This window comes from Pelobates fuscus, chromosome 2, assembly GCF_036172605.1.
Source record: "Pelobates fuscus isolate aPelFus1 chromosome 2, aPelFus1.pri, whole genome shotgun sequence".
Lineage (NCBI taxonomy): Eukaryota > Metazoa > Chordata > Amphibia > Anura > Pelobatidae > Pelobates > Pelobates fuscus.
In genome coordinates this window covers 304011001-304032966 of record NC_086318.1, presented here as the reverse complement: position 1 = coordinate 304032966, position 21966 = coordinate 304011001, and the positions used below count along the sequence as shown (strand labels likewise).

Below are 21966 nucleotides of genomic sequence, written 5' to 3'. Positions count from 1 at the left end.
CCCTATTCGTCATCATTGGGCAAACTTTGGCCCTGTGCCTCTCGGTCAGAAGACACATTCCAGCCAATCAGCAGCACTCCCTCCCTTCCACACCCTCCAACCTCCCTCCCAGCATCCATTTTCGATTCATTCTGAAGCTGCATGCTTAGTGAGAGGAGGGAAAGTTTAGCTGCTGCTCATTAGATAGGGAAATTGATAGCTAGGCTAGGGTATTCAGTGTCCACAGCAATCCTGAAGGACTCATCTGATCTCTGCTGTAAGGACAGCACCCCAAAAAGTCCTTTTTAGGGCTAGAACATCAGGCTGCTTTTTTTTTTTTTTTCCTCTGTAATGTAATTGCAGGTGCCTGCCTGCCAGCTTCTGTGTGAGGTTCACATTGGATACTGTGCCCACTTGCCCAGTGCCACCACTCATATCTGTTTTTACAATAGGTTAAGCTTTAGATTTAAAATAAATATTTTTTTTTCACTGTAATAGAAGAGCAGTTGCCTGCCTGCCAGCTTCTGTGTCAGGTTGGATGCCTTGCCCATTTGCACAGTCAGTGCCACCACTCATATCTGTTTTTACAATAGGTTAAGCTTTAGATTTAAAATAAATAATTTTTTTTCACTGTAATAGAAGAGCAGTTGCCTGCATGCCAGCTTCTGTGTGAGGTTCACATTGGATACTGTGCCCACTTGCCCAGTGCCACCACTCATATCTGTTTTTACAATAGCTTAAGCTTTAGATTTAAAATAAATCATTTTTTTTCACTGTAATAGAAGAGCAGTTAGTTGTCTGCAAGCGTCTGGGTGTCAGGCCTACTTCAGCGTGTGCTCTGCAGACCTGTGCCAGCGTGCTTTGACAGTTGCCACTCATATCTGGTGTCTCTATAGCGTGCTTTTACAAAGAAAAAAGGTTTCCAGTGTAAGCTAATAGCAGCCAGTCAGTGTCCTTCAAGCGGCTCTGTCAGGCCTTCCTTCAGCGTGTGCCCTGCACAACACTGCCAGCGTGCTTTGACAGTTGCCAATCATATCTGGTGTCTCTTTAGCGTGCTTTTACAAAGAAAAAAGGTTTCCAGTGTAAGCTAATAGCAGCCAGTCAGTGTCCTTCAAGCGGCTCTGTCAGGCCTTCCTTCAGCGTGTGACCTGCACAACCCTGCCAGCGTACTTTGACAGTTGCCACTCAAATCTGGTGTCTCTATAGCGGGCTTTTAAAACCAAAATTTTGTTTCCACTGTAATAGAAGAGCAGTTGCCTGCCTGACAGCTTCTGTGTGAGGTTCACAGTGGATACTGTGCCCTCTTGCCCAGTGCCACCACTCATATCTGTTTTTACAATAGCTTAAGCTTTAGATTTAAAATAAATTATTTTTTTTCACTGTAATAGAAGAGCAGTTAGTTGTCTGCAAGCGTCTGGGTGTCAGGCCTCCTTCAGCGTGTGCTCTGCAGACCTGTGCCAGCGTGCTTTGAGAGTTGCCAATCATATCTGGTGTCTCTTTAGCGTGCTTTTACAAAGAAAAAAGGTTTCCAGTGTGAGCTAATAGCAGCCAGTCAGTGTCCTTCAAGCGGCTCTGTCAGGCCTTCCTTCAGCGTGTGCCCTGCACAACCCTGCCAGCGTACTTTGACAGTTGCCAATCATATCTGGTGTCTCTATAGCGTGCTTTTAAAACCAAAATGTGTTTTTCACTGTTATAGATTGAATAGCAGTGTCAGGGACCAGGAACCAGACAGAGACAGAAGTAGATGCAAACACACCTTTATTAATAAATAACAAATAATAAACAAAAGCAAAGTCCAGGAATCAAGCAGGGGTCAGTCACCAGAGCGGGTAGTCAGACAAGCCAGGATCAGGAGCACGGAGAGCAGCGGAGTCAGGAACAAGGCCGGAGTCAGGAACCAGGAGCAAACAGGAAACACAGGAACAAGGAGACTTCTGGGAAACAGGAAACCACGCAAGGGCAAGGAGGTTCTGGGCTTAGCTGCTTAAATAGGCAGAACTGATTAGCAGCAGGGTTGATTACTACTCACAGGTGAGTAACCGTGGCAACAAGCAGAAGGAGCTGATAGTAATTGCAACTGAAACTCAATCACTGAAACAGAAAAGGGTTGCTGTTTAAAACAGCAAAGAAACCCTGACAGTACCTCCCCCTCAACGACTCCCCCCATCTCTGTTGGTGGGTCCGGGCTTCATGGGGAAGCGGGCGTGATATGAACGAAGGAGGGATGGTGCATGGACATCAGAGGCAGGAACCTAGGAGCGTTCCTCTGGACCGTATCCTTTCCAGTGCACCAAGTATTGGATCTGTCCTCTGAAGACCCGTGAGTCAATGATGCTGCGTATTTCATATTCCTCATGATTGTCAATCAGAACAGGACGTGGACGTGGCACTGAGGTGGTGTAGCGATTACAAACCAACGGTTTCAAGAGGGAAACATGGAAAACATTTGAGATGCGCATGTTAGCAGGAAGGTCAAGTGCGTAAGCTACAGGGTTAACCCTTCGAAGTATACGAAATGGCCCAACGTATCGGGGTGCCAGTTTTTGTGAGGGAACACGGAGGCGTAGGTTGCGGGAAGACAGCCAGACCCTCTCTCCGACCTGATAGGTAGGTGCAGGAAGGCGTCTGCGGTCGGCCTGGAGTTTGTAGTTCTGCATTGCGCGTTGCAAAGAACTCTGGACCTGCACCCAAGTGGAACGGAGTTCCCTGAGATGTTCCTCCAATGCCAGTATCTCCTGTGGCAAGAACGTATCAGGCAACATGGACGGTTGAAACCCATAGTTTGCCAGGAATGGGGATAGCCGGGAGGAGGCATTAATCGCACTATTGTGGGCAAACTCCGCCCAGGGTAGCAGATCAGACCAGTTGTTCTGGTGGTCAGAAATGTAGCAACGCAGAAACTGTTCCAGTGTTTGGTTAGCTCGTTCCGCTGCACCATTGGATTGCGGGTGGTAGGCCGAGGAGAAGGAAAGCTGAATTCCCATTTGCGTACAAAAAGCTCTCCAAAATCTGGACACTAACTGGCTACCCCTATCTGAGACTATCACTTTGGGTAACCCATGCAAACGAAAGATCTCCCGACCAAAAATTGTTGCAAGTTCCTGGGAAGTTGGTAGTTTTTTCAAGGGAATGCAATGCGACATCTTCGAGAATCGGTCAACAACCATGAGAACGACTGTATTGCCACGGGAGACCGGAAGATCTACGATAAAATCCATGGACAAGTGGGTCCAGGGTCGTTCACCATTAGGTATGGTTTGCAGGAGACCCACTGGAGGGCGTCGTGGGGTTTTATTTTGAGCGCACACAGGACAGGCAGCTACAAAAGCGGTGACATCCGAACGGAGACTAGGCCACCAAAATTGCCGGGATACGGACCAGATTAACTGGTTTTTGCCTGGATGTCCAGCTGCTTTGGGGTCGTTGTATGTACTCAATAGTTTCGTACGGAGGTTAATAGGTACAAAACAACGGCCATTAGGTTTCTCTGGAGGAGCATTACTTTGTGCAGCCAGAATCTCCTCGCCTAGGGGTGAGGTGAGGTTAGTACGGATGGTTGCCAGTATATGGTCCGGAGGAATCACAGGAGTAGGGGTTATCTCCTCTCTAGATGGAGGGGAGAACTGTCGAGACAAGGCATCAGCCCGAATGTTTTTTGTACCGGGCAAGTAAGAAACCACATAATTGAATCTTGATAGGAAGAGAGCCCATCTAGCTTGCCGGGGGGAAAGTCGCTTACCTTCCGAAAGATATGTTAGATTCTTGTGGTCTGTGAGTATGAGGATTGGCACTGAAGTACCCTCAAGAAGGTGCCTCCATTCTTTGAGAGCTAAAATTATGGCTAGAAGTTCTCTATCACCAATCTGGTAATTGCATTCCGCCGGGTTCAATTTCCTCGAGAAATACCCGCACGGATGCCTGGAGCTCTCTGGGTTAGGACGTTGAGACAGGAGGGCGCCCACTCCTGTCTCAGACGCATCGACCTCAAGAATGAATGGTAAGGCAGAGTTAGGGTGTGCCAGTATAGGAGCAGCAGCAAAGGCGACTTTGAGAGACTCAAAGGCAGTAATGGCTTCCTGTGACCAATGCTGTGGATCAGCATCTCTCCTGGTCATGTCCGTGAGAGGTTTAACCAAGGAAGAAAAGTTGCGTATGAACTTCCGATAATAATTGGCGAAGCCCAGAAAACGTTGTATAGAGCGAAGACCCGTAGGTCGAGGCCATTTTAGTACAGCCGAAAGTTTCTCCGGATCCATAGAGAATCCAGCATCTGAGATAACATATCCCAAGAATGTGACCTGTTTGCAGTGAAACTCACATTTCTCCAATTTGCAGAACAGATTATTCTCTCTAAGTCTCTGTAGAACACGAGAAACGTCTGCGTGATGGTTCTCGAGAGATGTGGAATGGATCAGAATATCATCAAGATAAACCACCATGCATTGCTGCAGCATATCTCGCAGGACGTCATTTATAAATTCTTGGAAAACCGCCGGAGCATTGCAAAGACCAAAGGGCATTACTAGGTATTCGTAATGGCCGCTCCTGGTGTTAAATGCGGTTTTCCATTCGTGGTCCTCTTTTATCCGGACGAGATTATATGCCCCTCTCAGATCAAGTTTGGTGAAGACCGTTGCTCCCTTGAGGCGGTCAAATAACTCCGTGATTAATGGAATGGGGTAGGCATTCTTAATAGTAATGCGATTGAGACCCCTATAGTCGATACAGGGTCTCAACTCGCCATCTTTTTTCTTTACAAAGAAAAAGCCGGCCCCGGCAGGAGAAGATGACTTCCGAATAAAACCCTTAGACAGTGCATCGGTAACATACTCCTCCATGGCTCGATTCTCTGCTACAGACAGTGGGTAAATCCGGCCCCGGGGAGGATTGGTACCCGGTTGGAGTTCGATACCACAGTCATACGGACGGTGTGGTGGCAGAACGCTGGCTTGACCCTTGTCAAATACATCTTGGAATTCTTGGTACTCAGCGGTTTCTGGAGACAGGACAATGTGCATTGCTGGGACCATGATAATATCTCAGCTTTGCGCCAATCAATTGTGGGGTTATGCTTCTGTAACCAAGGGTATCCCAAAACAACCTGGTAATATGGAGAGGAAATGACCTGGAATTGGATCGTCTCATGATGTAGAGCCCCTACAGCCAGAGATATGGGCACGGTTTCTTGGGTCACGTGGGTTGGCTGTATTGGTCTGCCATCGATGGCTTCGAAGGCTAGTGGGAAGTTGCGAGACTGTAAGGGTATAGAGTGCTTTGCTGCAAATGCACAATCTATAAACAAGCCTGCGGCCCCAGAATCAAGAAATGCCCGGGTCTCAATGGATGAATCAGGCCAGGAGAGGATAATAGGCACCAAGGGTTTGCCCACACATATCTCTGGGTCTGCAGAAAGACCACCCAAGATCTGCCCCTGACAGTATCTTGGGTGCGGACCCTTTGCCGGACGGATCGGGCAAAACTTTAACATGTGACCGTGGTGTCCGCAGTATAGGCACAGGCCCTCCCTCCTCCTAAAGGCTCTCTCCTCGACCGAGAGGCGTGAGAAGCCTAACCGCCTTGGCTCCACACAGACAGAGGACTCAGGCCCAGGAGGCATAGGAGGTGAGGGAGGTTTGGGTGGGCAAGAAAAGCTCGGTGCCAAATATACAGGAGGCCTCCGCAGGCGCTCCCTGGATGAGGATCTCTCTCGGAGTCTGATGTCAATGAGGGTGACAAATGAGATCAGTTCCTCGAGATCTTTAGGTAACTCTCTGGCTGCAATCTCATTTTTAAACACATCGGAGAGACCCTGTGCAAAGGCAGCCACGAGAGTCTCGTTGTTCCAGTCACCCTCTGCTGCCATGGTACGGAATTCACTGGCATACTCGACAATAGTTTTAGTGCCCTGAGCATTAGGCATGAGTAGTTCGGCAGTAGGGGTGGAGCGAGCTGGAATATCAAAAACCCTTTTAAAGGACGCAACAAATTCAGGGTAATTGTAAATAATAGGCCTCTCTGCCTCCCAGAGAGGTTTTGCCCAAGCTAGGGCCTTTCCAGACAGCAAAGAAATCATGAAGTGAACTTTGTCACTGTCTGTAGGAAATGCCTGGGGCAGGATTTTAAGGTATCCTTTAACTTGATTTATAAATTATCTGCACTGAGCTGGGTTGCCCCCAAAATACTGAGGGAGCGGGACAGACCCAGTCATTTCTCTAGCCGCTACAGGTTTGGAGGCTACAACCGGTGCTAGAACAGGAAGTGAGGCAGAGGCGGCCGCAATCGCAGGCTGGCCGGGTACTGGATCCAGATGGGCATACTGGTCCAAATGGTGGTTCTGCTGGTCCCACTGGGTAAGCAGGTTAGGTATAGGTGTCTTGCCTGTACCATCTGTATTCATGGCCCTTGCGTAATGTCAGGGACCAGGAACCAGACAGAGACAGAAGTAGATGCAAACACACCTTTATTAATAAATAACAAATAATAAACAAAAGCAAAGTCCAGGAATCAAGCAGGGGTCAGTCACCAGAGCGGGTAGTCAGACAAGCCAGGATCAGGAGCACGGAGAGCAGCGGAGTCAGGAACAAGGCCGGAGTCAGGAACCAGGAGCAAACAGGAAACACAGGAACAAGGAGACTTCTGGGAAACAGGAAACCACGCAAGGGCAAGGAGGTTCTGGGCTTAGCTGCTTAAATAGGCAGAACTGATTAGCAGCAGGGTTGATTACTACTCACAGGTGAGTAACCGTGGCAACAAGCAGAAGGAGCTGATAGTAATTGCAACTGAAACTCAATCACTGAAACAGAAAAGGGTTGCTGTTTAAAACAGCAAAGAAACCCTGACAAGCAGTTACTTGTCTTCAAGCGGGTGTGTCAGGCCTACAGTGTGTGCTCTGCAGAACTGTTCAAGTGCACATTGCCAATCATATCTGGTGTCTCTATAGCGTGCTTTTACAAAGAAAAAAGGTTTCTAGTGTAAGCTAATAGCAGCCAGTCAGTGTCCTTCAAGCGGCTCTGTCAGTCCTTCCTTCAGCGTGTGCTCTCCAGAACTGTTCCAGTGCACATTGCCAATCATATCTGGTGTCTCTATAGTGTGCTTTTAAAACCAAAATTTGTTTTTCACTGTTATAGATTGAATAGCAGTTACTTGTCTTCAAGCGGGTGTGTCAGGCCTACAGTGTGTGCTCTGCAGAACTGTTCAAGTGCACATTGCCAATCCTATCTGGTGTCTCTATAGCGTGCTTTTACAAAGAAAAAAGATTTCCAGTGTAAGCTAATAGCAGCCAGTCAGTGTCCTTCAAGCGGCTCTGTCAGGCCTTCCTTCAGCGTGTGCCCTGCACAACACTGCCAGCGTGCTTTGACAGTTGCCAATCATATCTGGTGTCTCTTTAGCGTGCTTTTACAAAGAAAAAAGGTTTCCAGTGTAAGCTAATAGCAGCCAGTCAGTGTCCTTCAAGCGGCTTGGTCAGGCCTTCCTTCAGCGTGTGCCCTGCACAACCCTGCCAGCGTACTTTGACAGTTGCCAATCATATCTGGTGTCTCTATAGCGTGCTTTTAAAACCAAAATTCGTTTTTCACTGTTATAGATTGAATAGCAGTTACTTGTCTTCAAGCGGGTGTGTCAGGCCTACAGTGTGTGCTCTGCAGAACTGTTACAGTTCACATTGCCAATCATATCTGGTCTCACAGTAGCTTGCACGCATAGTACCACTAATCCCAAAAAAAATGACAGGCAGAGGCAGGCCACCCCGCAGGGGCCGTCGTGGTCGTGGTGCTGTGATTCCCTTTTGCCCTAGAATAATGCCCAGTTTTCAGAAGCCACGTACCCTGAACTTGAAAAGTTCTGAGGACATAGTTGACTGGCTAACACAGGACACCCAATCTTGTACAGCCTCCGCTCGGAACCTTGACGCACCATCCTCCTCCAGCTTAGCTTCAGGCACCTCTCAAGATACACTCACCCGCCTGCTGCCACCACCAAAACTAGCACCACAGCCGCTTTACTTGGTATGTCAGAGGAGTTATTCACACACCCGTTTGAAGAAATTAGTGATGCGCAACCATTATTGCTAGAGGATGTAGATAACAGGGATATGTCTCAGGCAGGCAGCATTAAACACATGGAGGTACGGTGTGAAGATGATGATGATGTTGTACCCGCTGCTGCTTCCTTTTCTGAGTTGTCAGATACAAGCGAAGCGGTTGATGATGACGATGCGTCCATGGATGTCACGTGGGTGCCCACTCGGCAAGAAGAAGAACAGGGCGAAAGTTCAGATGGGGAGACAGAGAGGAGGAAGCAGGGGGGGGGTCGTCGCAAGGAGCTAGTGGCACAGTCAGACAGCATGCATCGGCACCCGGGGTCAGCCCGACAGCACGCCAATCAACGCATGCTGTGTCCACCACCTGAATGCCGTCATTGCAGAGCTCAGCAGTGTGGCATTTTTTTTGTGTGTCTGCCTCTGACAACAGCGATGCCATTTGCAACCTGTGCCAAAGGAAACTGAGTCGTGGGAGGTCCAACACCCACCTAGGTACAACTGCTTTGCGTAGGCACATGATCTCACATCACAAACGCCTATGGGATCAACACATGAGTACAAGCAGCACACCTACTCTAAGCCGCCATCCTCCTCCTGGTCCAGCATCTTCAGCCACGTCAACCACTGCTGTCCTTCTTGCCCCCTCTCAACCATCCGCCACTCCGTCTCCCGCCTTGAGCAGTTCCCGCTCATCTGCCCACAGTCATGTGTCTGTCAAGGACATATTTGAGCGTAAGAAGCCAATGTCACCAAGTCAACCCCTTGCCCAGCGTCTGACAGCTGGCTTGTCCGAACTATTAGCCCGCCAGCTTTTACCATACAATCTGGTTGAGTCTGAGTCGTTCAAAAAATTTGTAGCTATTGGGACACCGCAGTGGAAGGTACCCGGCCGGAATTTCTTTTCACAAAAGGCAATCCCCAACTTGTACTCGATTGTGCAAAAGGAAGTCATGGCATGTCTGGCACACAGTGTTGGGGCAAGGGTCCATCTGACCACTGATACCTGGTCTGCAAAGCATGGTCAGGGCAGGTATATCACCTACACTGCGCATTGGGTAAACCTGCTGACGACTGACAAGCAAGGAATGCGTGGCATTGCAGAGGAGTTGGTGACACCGCCACGAATTGCAGGCAGTCCTGCTGCCACCTCCTCTACTCCTCCTACTCCATCCTCTTCCATAACCTCCTCGGCTGAGTCCTCTTGTGCTGCTGCGTCTTGCTCCACATCAACGGCACCCCCCCAGCTCCCCAGGTACTATTCCACATCCCGGATACGGCAGTGTCACGCCGTCTTGGGTTTGACTTGCTTAAGAGCAGAGAGTCACACCGGACAAGCACTCCTGTCCGCCCTGAACGCACAGGTGGAAAAGTGGCTGACTCCGCAGCAACTGGATATCGGCAAAGTGGTGTGTGACAACGGAAAAAATTTGATAGCGGCATTGAAGTTGGGCAAGTTGACACATGTGCCGTGCATGGCACATGTGTGTAATCTGATCGTACAACGCTTTGTGCATAAGTACACAGGCTTACAGGACGTCCTGAAGCAGGCCAGGAAGGTGTGTGGCCATTTCAGGCGTTCCTACATGGCCATGGCTCACTTTGCCGATATCCAGCGGTGAAACAACATGCCAGTGAGGCGCTTGATTTGCGACAGCCCTACACGTTGGAATTCAACACTCCTAATGTTCGACCGCCTGCTCCAACAAGAAAAAGCTGTTAATGAATATTTGTATGACCGGGGTGCTAGGACAGCCTCTGGGGAGCTGGGAATTTTTTTGCCACGTTACTGGACGCTCATGAGCAATGCCTGTAGGCTCATGCGTCCTTTTGAGGAGGTGACAAACCTACTCAGTCGCAACGAAGGCACCATCAGCGACATCATACCATTTGTTTTCTTCCTGGAGCGTGCCCTGCAAAGAGTGCTGGATCAGGCTGTAGATGAGCGTGAAGAGGAAGAGGAAGAGTTGTGGTCACCATCACCACCAGAAACAGCCTTATCAGCATCGCTTGCTGGACCTGCGGCAACGCTGGAAGAAGATTGTGAGGAAGAGGAGTCAGAGGAGGATTGTAGCTTTGAGGAGGAGGAGGAGGAGCAAGACCAAACACAACAGGCATCCCAGGGTGCTCGTTGTCACCTATCTGGTACCCGTGGTGTTGTACGTGGCTGGGGGGAAGAACATACCTTCAATGACATCAGTGAGGAGGAGGAACGGGAAATGAGTAGCTCGGCATCCAACCTTGTGCAAATGGGGTCTTTCATGCTGTCCTGCCTGTTGAGGGACCCTCGTATAAAAAGGCTGAAGGAGAACGACCTGTACTGGGTGTCCACGCTACTAGACCCCCGGTATAATCAGAAAGTGGCGGAAATGTTACCAAATTACAACAAGTCGGAAAGGATGCAGCATTTGCAAAATAAATTAAAAAGTATGCTTTACACAGCGTATAAGGGTGATGTCACAGCACAACGGGAATCTAACAGGGGGAGAGGTGGAAGTCATCCTCCTCCTCCTCCCACGACCACGACGGCAAGGACAGGACGCTTTAAAGACGTGTTGTTGATGGAGGACATGCGGACCTTTTTAAGTCCTATGCATCGCCACAGCCCTTCGGGATCCACCCTCAGAGAGCGACTCGACCGACAGGTAGCAGACTACCTCGCCTTAACTGCAGATATCGACACTCTGAGGAGCGATGAACCCCTTGACTACTGGGTGTGCAGGCTTGACCTGTGGCCTGAGCTATCACAATTTGCGATAGAACTTCTGGCCTGCCCCGCTTCAAGTGTCCTGTCAGAAAGGACCTTCAGTGCAGCAGGAGGTATTGTCACTGAGAAGAGAAGTCGCCTAGGTCAAAAAAGTCTAGATTACCTCACCTTTTTTAAGATGAATGAGGGATGGATCCCGAAAGGGACTGACACTGGGCGATACATTCGATTAAAAAAGGCCTGATGAGATGAGCTGCCTTGGGCTAAAAATGGTCCACACGCTGCTGTATTTTAGCTCTGAATGACGTTTGACTTGCGTGACTTATCCGCCATCAACTAGGGTTCAAGCCGCCATGTTTTAGGGCACTTTCTGCCTGTGAAACAAACATCAATTTTTCTGGCCGCTGCTACAGCAGCGGCTGCAACAATAACAAATTTTTCAGGCATGTGTACATGCCTAATTTTTAGGCCCACTGGTGCAGCACTGTGGCTTCAAAAACCAAACCAAAAAAAAATCCTCCAAGATGGCACCAATATACCAGTGGTCTAAGCATCTTCCCACCTTGGCCTAAAAAGGGGAGGTGATTCAACAATTAAAAATCTCTGCCATTTACACGTCCACTGATAGGAGACGCGGAAGGTATTAAACTGATATGAACAATACTAAACTCACCACTCCTATCTGGTGGCACATTAGCTTGCCCGCGCAGTGCCCCAAATTTCAAGTAAGAGGACCGACCAAGCATCTTCTTCCATCTCCCTGTTACAGAAATCACTGCCATATCCATAGAAATTGTACATAATATCCAGGATAGTTTTACAGGGCCAAATCATGTCGCCTGTTGAAAGAGGTGACCTTGCTCGGGTCCCAGGTGTGCGGTTCCTAAAATGGCTACCATATACATGTCCACTGATAAGAGACGCGGAAGGTATTAAACTGATATGAACATTTACTAAACTCACCACTCCGAGTGCTGTTATTTATTTAATTTTTTTGTGGTGAGGCTTTACAGGACAGAGTGCTTCTCCACGGGACATGTTAACTCACGGGCAGCTGGCTCATCAAGGAACCAGAGCAGCTTGAACGAGGTGACCTTGCTCGGGTCCCAGGTGTGCGGTTCCTAAAATGGCTGCCATATACACGTCCACTGATAGGAGACGCGGAAGGTATTAAACTGATATGAACAATACTCCACTCCTATCAGTAGGTCCGTCCCATTGTGATTTATGCCCCCACCCACCGCGCAGGGATGGGGGCAGGGGGGGAGGAAAGTAGGCCCCCCATTGTGATTTATGGCCCCCACCCACCGCGCAGGGGTGGGGGCCGAGGGGGGGAGGACAGTAGGTCCCCCCATTGTGATTTATGGCCCCCACCCACCGCGCAGGGGTTGGGGAGGACAGTAGCTCCCCCCAGTGTGTATCATGGGCTTTGAGGACAGGTGTCAATCCATACCTGCCAAGTGACCCTATGTAGGGGTAACAGTCCCTATTCTGCTCTGTGTCAGTGTGTATCATGGTCTCTGTGGACGGGGAACAGTCTCTATTCTGCTCTGTGTCAGTGTGTATCATGGTCTCTGTGGACGGGGAACAGTCTCTATTCTGCTCTGTGTCAGTGTGTATCATGGTCTCTGTGGACGGGGAACAGTCTCTATTCTGCTCTGTGTCAGTGTGTATCATGGTCTCTGTGGACGGGGAACAGTCTCTATTCTGCTCTGTGTCAGTGTGTATCATGGACTCTGTGGACAGGGAACAGTCTCTATTCTGCTCTGTGTCAGTGTGTATCAGGGGCTTTGAGGACAGGTGTCAATCCATACCTGCCAAGTGACCCTATGTAGGGGGAACAGTCCCTATTCTGCTCTGTGTCAGTGTGTATCATGGTCTCTGTGGATGGGGAACAGTCTCTATTCTGCTCTGTGTCAGTGTGTATCATGGTCTCTGTGGACGGGGAACAGTCTCTATTCTGCTCTGTGTCAGTGTGTATCATGGTCTCTGTGGACAGGGAACAGTCTCTATTCTGCTCTGTGTCAGTGTGTATCAGGGGCTTTGAGGACAGGTGTCAATCCATACCTGCCAAGTGACCCTATGTAGGGGGAACAGTCTCTATTCTGCTCTGTGTCAGTGTGTATCATGGTCTCTGTGGACGGGGAACAGTCTCTATTCTGCTCTGTGTCAGTGTGTATCATGGTCTCTGTGGACAGGGAACAGTCTCTATTCTGCTCTGTGTCAGTGTGTATCAGGGGTTTTGAGGACAGGTGTCAATCCATATCTGCCAAGTGACCCTATGTAGGAGGAACATTCCCTATTCTGCTCTGTGTCAGTGTGTATCAGGGGTTTTGAGGACAGGTGTCAATCCATATCTGCCAAGTGACCCTATGTAGGGGGAACAGTCCCTATTCTGCTCTGTGTCAGTGTGTTTTAGGGGTTTTGAGGACAGGTGTCAATCCATATCTGCCAAGTGACCATATGTAGGGGGAACAGTCTCTATTCTGCTCTGTGTCAGTGTGTATCAGGGATCATTAGGATAGGTGTCAATCCATATCTGCCAAGTGACCCTATGTAGGGGGAACAGTCCCTATTCTGCTCTGTGTCAGTGTGTATCAGGGGTTTTGAGGACAGGTGTCAATCCATATCTGCCAAGTGACCCTATGTAGGGGGAACAGTCTCTATTCTGCTCTGTGTCAGTGTGTATCAGGGCTGGGCTTTGAGGACAGGTGTCAATGTTAGGTGATTTCTGCCCTTTATGGATTAAAAGCAGACTCTGCATCAACTGTGTAATTTTCCATGGGAGTTTTGCCATGGATCCCCCTCCGGCATGCCACAGTCCAGGTGTTAGTCCCCTTGAAACAACTTTTCCATCACTTTTGTGGCCAGAAAGAGTCCCTGTTGGTTTTAAAATTCGCCTGCCCATTGAAGTCAATGCCGGTTCGCGAACATTTGCGGAAGTTCGCGTTCGCCGTTCGCGAACCGAAAATTTCGGGTTCGCGACAACACTAATTACCTGTCAAAAAAGTCTCAGAAGTCATGGAATCATATACCGATGGGGTTATCCCACGCACCTAATGATTTTGAGAGTCTGCTAGTAGCACTTGATGCCTGATCTTAATTGGCAATATTCAAAATACACACTGTGTAAAAATAGGGATCCCTGCAGCCTTTATTAAAGGAACATAATTGGGTCAGCAACACAAACATGTATTCTAGACTCTATAGTGTTAAAAACACCATCTAGCTTCCCTGTCCCCCCTCCTCTTTTCCCCCTAAATATAGTAAAATCTTACTTCTATTCACGCCTGCAACTGCTGGCTCTGCCCTGTTCTGTCTGCTTGGCTGACATCAGAAGTGATTATCTGAGCCAATCAGAATGCTTTCTAGACATGTGTAATTCGTTTCCGTCCGAATATGAATTCGGATGAATTTCGGGCAATTCGGACCTTCGGGTACTTCCGAATGTCTGAATTGCCGAAGTGCCGAGTTGCCGAGGTCCCGAAGTTCCGAAATTACCGAATTTCCGAAGTGTCGAAGTGCCAAAGTTCCGAAGTTGCCAAAGATCCGAAGTGTCAAAGTGCCGAAGTTCCGAAGCACAGTATTGCCTACGTACTAATATACTTACCCAGTGAAAGAAGAAGAATGTTACATTGTATACAATTTTAAATAAAAAGTATACAAACTGTGGCTGCTCACTGTTAAAAAAAAAAAAAAAAGGTCCCCCCGGCCCCCGCCTGAGCGGTGGGTGGGGGCCCTAAATCAGAATAGGGGGGCCCTAAATTTGGCCTTTTTGGGGGCTGAAAAATGAAGATTTTAGAAGAAAGAAAACATCGAAAGGTAAGGTAAGGTTTAGTTAAAGGTCCCCCCTCATTATTTTTAGGGTGAGGGGGGTAGGTAGGGGGATTATTTTTTTGGGAGGGGGGGGTGACTAGGGTTTTTTTTAGGGCCCCCACCCTCCCCTCAGGGGTGGGGGCCGGGGGGAGTACAATAGGTCCCCCCATTGGTATTTAGGGCCCGCACCCACCACTCAGGGGTGGGGGAAAGGGGGAGGACATTCGGTCCCCCCCTTATTAGTATTTAGGGCCCCCACCCACCGCTCAGTGGTGGGGGTCAGTGGGGAGGACCTTAGATCCCCCCTTTTTAGTATTTAGGACCCCCACCCGCCGCACAGTGGTGGGGGCCAGGGGCGAGGATATTATGTTCCCCCTTATTAGTATTTAGGGCCCCCACCCACCGCTCAGGGGTGGGAGCCAGGGGGAGGACATTAGGTCACCTCCTTATTCCAATTTAGGGCCCCCACCCGCCGCTCAGGGGTGGGGGCCAGGGGGAGGACATTAGGTCCCCCCCTTATTAGTATTTAGGGCCTCCACCCGCTGCTCAGGGGTGGGGGCCAGGGGGGAGGACAATAGGTCCCCCCCATCATTTTACTTTAGGGCCCCCACTTGCTGCTCAGGGGCGGGGTGGTGGAGGCAATGTTTTTTTTTTTTAAAACAGTGAGCAGCCACAGGCTGCTCACTGTTTACTAGACATGCCCCTACTCACAGTATAGCGAGTAGGGGCAAAATTTACTAATACTAAGTCATTTTTACTTAGTATTAGTAAATTTGGCTGAAAGACCAATTTAGGTCTTTCAGCCTTTTGGTAGATAACTCCCTAATACCATGGGAATTAGGGAGTTATCTTCTAAGCGGCTGCAATAGAAGTCAAGAAGTGCCGAAGTTCCGAAATTCCAAAATGCCGAAGTTCCGAAATCCTGAAGTTCCAAAGTGTCGAAGTTGTCGAAGTTCCGAAGTTCCGAAGTGCTGAAGTTCCGAAGTTGCCGAATTTACGAAGTGTCGAAGTGCCGAAGTTCCGAAGTGCTGAAGTGCCGAAGTTCCAAAGTGTTGAAGTGCCGAATTCCCGAATTTGTGAAAATTCCGAATTTCGTAATGCCGAACCGAACCGAAAATTTTCTCCATGCTCATGCCTAATGCTTTCCCAATAGATTGGCTGAGACTGTCAAGGAGGCAGATCAGGGGCAGAGCCAGCACAAGTCAAATACAACCCTGGCCAATCAGCATCTTGAATCAGTACATCTCTATGGGGAAAGGTCAGTGTCTCTATGCAGAGGATGGAGACACCGAATGGCAGTGCTGCACAGTGTGCAGCTCTGCCCCAAGAAGCACCTCTAGTAGCCATATTATTATTGTATTATTTATATAGCGCTATCAGATTCCGTAGCGCTGTACAATGGGATGAGGAGTGGCTAATGGAGGTATCTCTAGGCTGTAATGTAAACACTGCTTCTCTCTCCCTCTCTAAAAAGACCATGTTTACTGCAAATAAATGCCTGAAGGGAACAATTCTACTCACCAGAACAAATAAAATAAGCTGTAGTTGTTCTAGAGACTATAGTGTCCATTTAATGCAATTATGGTGCTCTGTTTAACCCCTACAAGCAATATTTTTAACTTGAGCTTTTGTCCCTGATAAGTTTATGATATATAGCAGCACAAGGCAAGTGTACCAGTTTTCCCCCTTCAGACATAAAACGGAAAAAAACCAGGGCTAAAGAAGTTCCCATCCGGGTCTTCATTCACCAAAGACCCCTCCCCCATCATCTATGCATGCATTTGCCATTCACTTAAAATATGTTCTATAATGTGACACATAGATTTCATCTTAGCCTTGACTTATCAACTGATACCCATGCTATTTAATCAGGTCTCTATTGATGTGGACTACCCACAATGTGTAAATATGCTGTAACTAATACCTTTGTTAATTATTTCGCCTATCCCCATTATCAAGGTTTCTTTCTTTCATTCGCATGTAATGGCATTTAACGCCTTGATATAGTAACTACGTCATTCTATTACAGTTAGGTGTAATCATCCAATTACAGTCAGTTGATTGTTAAATGCTTCAGTCCACAGCCATATAGACATAGCCACCAAACCCTCGAGATGGAGACTGTCTTGTTTAAGGTCAGATAACATCCAAATCACAGAAAACTTTCCATTTCAGCTACCCTCTAACAGTAAGACAGTTGTACATTCATATATTTGCTAATTACTCAACTGCTCAACTGTTTCATTGCAGGTACGGTAACAAACAGAAAATTCTGTGCTCTACGATGGGGGTGCCAAGCTGAAGCTCTCCTATGCATAGCTGTTTGGCCATTTCAATAATATTAATAAATTGTGGGCCTGTTGTTCATCAACAGCTAAGTTTGGTATACAACACCAAAGTTTTTCTGGAAACTAGTAGACCTCTTAGTAGATCTGAAAGAGCTTACTGAATACTTTGTATGACTTCTAATTTACCTGGCCAAATATAAACTACAAATAAACAGAATTGAACTGACCATGGTTTGCAGTATATTGGATTCCACACAGTAGAAGACAATGCCATAGTCTACATTTAATGACTCTTTCCAAATGATGTGAAACATTTTATGATCTCCTTGAATTTCAAATGAAGAACTAGGAATTGGGTCTGGTAGGACTTCTGGAGCATACAAAAAGTTTCCTATTATTTAAAAAAAAAAAAAGGCAATCATTTTTTTCAATGTTATATAATAGTTATTAGAAAAATCACTTACACCCATTCAGGTATAAATCTCTAGAAGTTATACATTTCTGGCAGATTGCATTGAGCGGACTACTTTGAAGCACATTTTTCATGGAGTGAGAATGTTTCAAAAGTAGGATAAAGGCAAGAATAGTTATCTAAATATTTAAAGGCAGAGTTACAGAGTTGGTTTAAATATATGTTGCTACCAGACAACCGGTAAATATGTAAATTGTGAATACATTTTACTTTTTTTCTGTTCTCCCTAAATTACTGGTGAAGTTTTCATCTCCATGGAAACTATTAGCATTATTTACAGAAAGATCACAGTTTAGTGAGCAAATTCAACCAATTCAGAACAGGCAGTAAGGCAAATGTTGTCCAGATCCAGATGTGGATAATAATTTTCGCTTGCAGGGATCAAACCTGTTTGTGTATTGTTAAATATACTAGCATTAGTTAACACGTTTTGCAGAGAGTTATACATGAAGCTGTATTTTATATTCTTACAAGAAACAGTAGGTGTGATGTGATTTATTTTGTACTTTTTGAGGACATATTAAATGGACACTATAGTCACTAAAACAACTTTAGCTCGATAACGCAGTTTTTGTGTATAGATCATGCTTCTGAAGTTTCACTGAACAATTCACTGCCATTTAAGAGTTAAATCACTTTTGTTTCTGTTTACGCAGCCCTAGCCACACCTCCCCTGGCTATGACTGACACAGCCTGCATGAAATAAAAATTGTTTGATTTTCAATTACATACAGGAGGGTCTGTAGGGTCTAGCATGCAATAAACAGAGCAGGAGGTAAGAATTTCTAAATTAACCCCTTAAGGACACATGACATGTCTGACACGTCGTGATTCCATTTTATTCCAGAAGTTTGGTCCTTAAGGGGTTAAACAGAATTTATAATAAAGTAAGTATAATTTATTTTAGTGAGTATAGTGTCCCTTTAAACTCCCTTCCCAAATGTATTATATGAATTCAACTAGGAAAATAAAAAAAAAAACTAAAAAAAAAAAAACCTTAATTTGCCAAATGGGTCATTTTTTGCATAATGCAAAAATAAAAATCACATAAACCTTGCACACGTTTTTGAGCCATAATAATTGAAGAAAGTTTAAGCGATTTTATGTATTGTTTGCAAACATTCTGAAATTTAAATATTTCTGTTGTCAATATCATTAAATACATAATAAAAAAAAATGAAATTAGATTGAGAGCAGCCATATTTGGCATAAACTTACATCTGAAATATGTCATCATTCCCCTTGTAATGTCCATTTCTCTTGTAATTTAAAATTGTTATTGGTTTTTTGTTTTTATTGCAGTTACTAATTCAGGATACGATTTCCATTTATTTATCTGTTTGTTACTTTACCTGGTAACGGTTTGCAGTAATTCAGAACCAGAGTAAAGGCTGTGCATTCTGCAGGCTGTGAGAAAGGAGTACATGTGCTTTGGCTGACTTCTTGAACTGTTAAATAGTTTTGACCATTTATCCAGAATAATCTATCACTGTAATACATTAATGCATGCTGGGAAATTTCTGAAGAACTCCAAAAAGTTAATGTTGTTATTTCTGGAGGATCAGGAGAACTATATATAAAAAAAAAAAATAGATTGTAACTAGTAATATTTATTTCACATGGGCATCAGTGCTATGAATATATTAAAGATGAATCACAGAGACAAAGGTATATTGATAATTCAATCATATATATTTTATCTATATGTAAGATAGATTGACAGTGAAATAAAGAAGGAAGTTACACACCTCTCAAATTAGGTTTAGTTAAGGTGCATGTTAAACATGCATTGGCATTAAATTATAAGAGCAATACTGGAAGCATTAAATGAACACTCCAAGCAACATACCCACTACATCTTGCTGCAGTGGTTGTGGTGACAGCAGTGTAGGGATAATAGCATAATATGACAAGAGTGCCCTCATGCCCCCACCCATTTTAAGTAGTCAAACGGTTTGCAAGTGGTCTGACTTCTTACCAGTGGTGTATCCTGGTTTTGTGCTGCCCTAGGCAGGACGTCATATTCCGGCTCCCGGCATCACTCTGCGGCGCGCGAGTGAGCTGAGCAGAGCGGTATGGGGAAAGTACTCCCTCGCCAGCGCCGCCCGACTGACCGGATTGTTAGTTAGCCACAAGGCTAACAAGACATTTGCCCTGGGTATTTGGGGGCGGCTTTTTTTGCCACCCCCTGGAAAGTGCTGACCCAAGGCAAATGCCTTGTTTGCCTCGCGGCTAATACGTCCCTGCTTCTTACCTGAGCTCTGTCAGTCACCGCTTTCCACCCCCTACTAAATCTAGAGAGCTGGAACATTCTAAGTAGGAATTGGCTGAGAGTGTCAGCTGACCGCTCTCTGCTCTGTGGAGCTTAGCTCAGAGGAGCTAACAGATGTTCCTGCTTACAAACGTTCAGCTCTTCGGCATTAGTAGTGGAGGTGGCCAGCAGCGCCTGCAGGAGGACTCCAGTTAAAAAGTCAAATCATCCAAAAATGGGTTGACTCCTTAGAATGGGGGAGAGCCAGGGCATTCTTGGAACCATAACCACAATAGTGTGCTGCAGTGGTTATAATGCTCAGAGTGTTATCTTTACCTAGAAATGTTAGACATTTCCTAGCTAGGTAACTACTTACCCATCTTCCCGTAGTACGGCTCTATACAAATTTATGTTGAGTCCATCCTTTACAAGCCAGTATAGATGTCTACGTGTAATGTCCAACGTAAGGCCAACAATCTATTATAAAAAAGATATAGTATTTATTATGCAATTATTTATTTTCAAATGGAGCAAAACATGACTAAAAATCTATGCATATGTTTGTTCACAGTTGTATTGATGCAATAGCAGGTACAAGTGTGATTAGAGTTTGTGCATTCATTTAATAACATGTTCATTATCATCAAATTGTATTTGCAAACTATACTTTTAGAAATGTATATAAATTATATGTTTGCATTTGAGGCTAAATAAAACTGTAAGCATATACAGTTGCAAGAAAACGTGAGCCCTTTGGAATGATATGGATTTCTGCACAAATTGGTCATAAAATGTGATCTGATCATCATCTAAGTCACAACAATAGACAATCACAGTCTGCTTAAACTAATAACACACAAAGAATGAAATGTTGCCATGTTTTTATTGAACACACCATGTAAACATTCACAGTGCAGCTGGAAAAAAGTATGTGAACCCTTGGATTTAAGAACTGGTTGAACCTCCTTTGGCAGCAATAACTTCAACCAAATGTTTCCAGTAGTTGCAGATCAGACGTGCACAACGGTCAGGAGTAATTCTTGACCATTCCTCTTTACAGAACTGTTTCAGTTCAGCAATATTCTTGGGATGTCTGGTGTGAATTGCTTTCTTGAGGTCATGCCACAGCATCTCAATCGGGTTGAGATCAGGACTCTGACTGGGCCACTTCAGAAGGCGTATTTTCTTCTGTTTAAGCCATTCTGTTGTTGATTTACTTCTATGCTTTGGGTCATTGTCCTGTTGCAACACCCATCTTCTGTTGAGCTTCAGCTGGTAGACAGATGGCCTTAAGTTCTCCTGCAAAATGTCTTGATAAACTTGGGAATTCATTTTTCCTTCGATGATAGCAATCCGTCCAGGCCCTGACGCAGCAAAGCAGCCCCAAACCATAATGCCCCCACCACCATACTTCACAGTTGGGATGAGGTTTTGATGTTGGTGTGCTGTGCCTCTTTTTCGCCACACATAGTGTTGTGTGTTTCTTCCAAACAACTCAACTTTGGTTTCATCTGTCCACAGAATATTTTGCCAGTACTGCTGTGAAACATCCAGGTGCTCTTGTGCAAACTGTAAACGTGCAGCAATGTTTTGTTTGGACAGCAGTGGCTTCCTCTGTGGTATCCTCCCATGAAATCCATTCTTGTTTAGTGTTTTACGTATTGTAGATTCGCTAACAGGGATGTTAGCATTTGCCAGTGACTTTTGTAAGTCTTTAGCTGACACTCTAGGATTCTTCTTCCCCTCATTGAGCAGTCTGCGCTGTGCTCTTGCAGTCATCTTTACAGGACGGCCACTCCTAGGGAGAGTAGCAGCAGTGCTGAACTTTCTACATTTATAGACAATTTGTCTTACCGTGGACTGATGAACAGCATTTTGGAGATACTTTTATAACCCTTTCCAGCTTTCATGCAAGTCAACAATTCTTAATCGTAGGTCTTCTGAGAGCTCTTTTGTGCGAGGCATCATTCACATCAGGCAATGCTTCTTGTGAAAAGCAAACCCAGAACTGGTGTGTGTTTTTTATAGGGCAGGGCAGCTGTAACCAACACCTCCAATCTCATCTCATTGATTGGACTCCAGTTGGCTGACATCTCACTCCAATTAGCTCTTGGAGATGTCATTAGTCTAGGGGTTCACATACTTTTTCCATAAAAACATGGCAACATTTCATTCTTTGTGTGTTATTAGTTTAAGCAGACTGTGATTGTCTATTGTTGTGACTTAGATGATGATCAGATCACATTTTATGACCAATTTGTGCAGAAATCCATATCATTCCAAAGGGTTCACATACTTTTTCTTGCAACTGTAGATAAGTTTCACCATGTGTGGTTGATGTACTTGATGTTGCTCCAAGCATACATGGGACATTTTTTAACACCAGCTTCAATTCAATTCTAATTTTATTTAGCTGCA

General features: G+C 46.0%; 1 protein-coding gene across 1 annotated transcript in view; it reads right to left on the bottom strand.

Annotated features, from left to right (window-relative positions):
• The window catches only part of ROS1 (ROS proto-oncogene 1, receptor tyrosine kinase), a 295800-nt gene that overhangs the window by 210253 nt on the left and 63581 nt on the right, over nucleotides 1-21966 (bottom strand). The window contains exons 15-17 of the mRNA XM_063441784.1: nucleotides 19925-20025; nucleotides 18650-18867; nucleotides 17053-17216 (exon numbers count right to left, since the gene is read on the bottom strand). Of these exons, the coding sequence (XP_063297854.1) occupies nucleotides 17053-17216; nucleotides 18650-18867; nucleotides 19925-20025 (483 nt within the window). The remainder of the gene's footprint in view (nucleotides 1-17052; nucleotides 17217-18649; nucleotides 18868-19924; nucleotides 20026-21966) is intronic.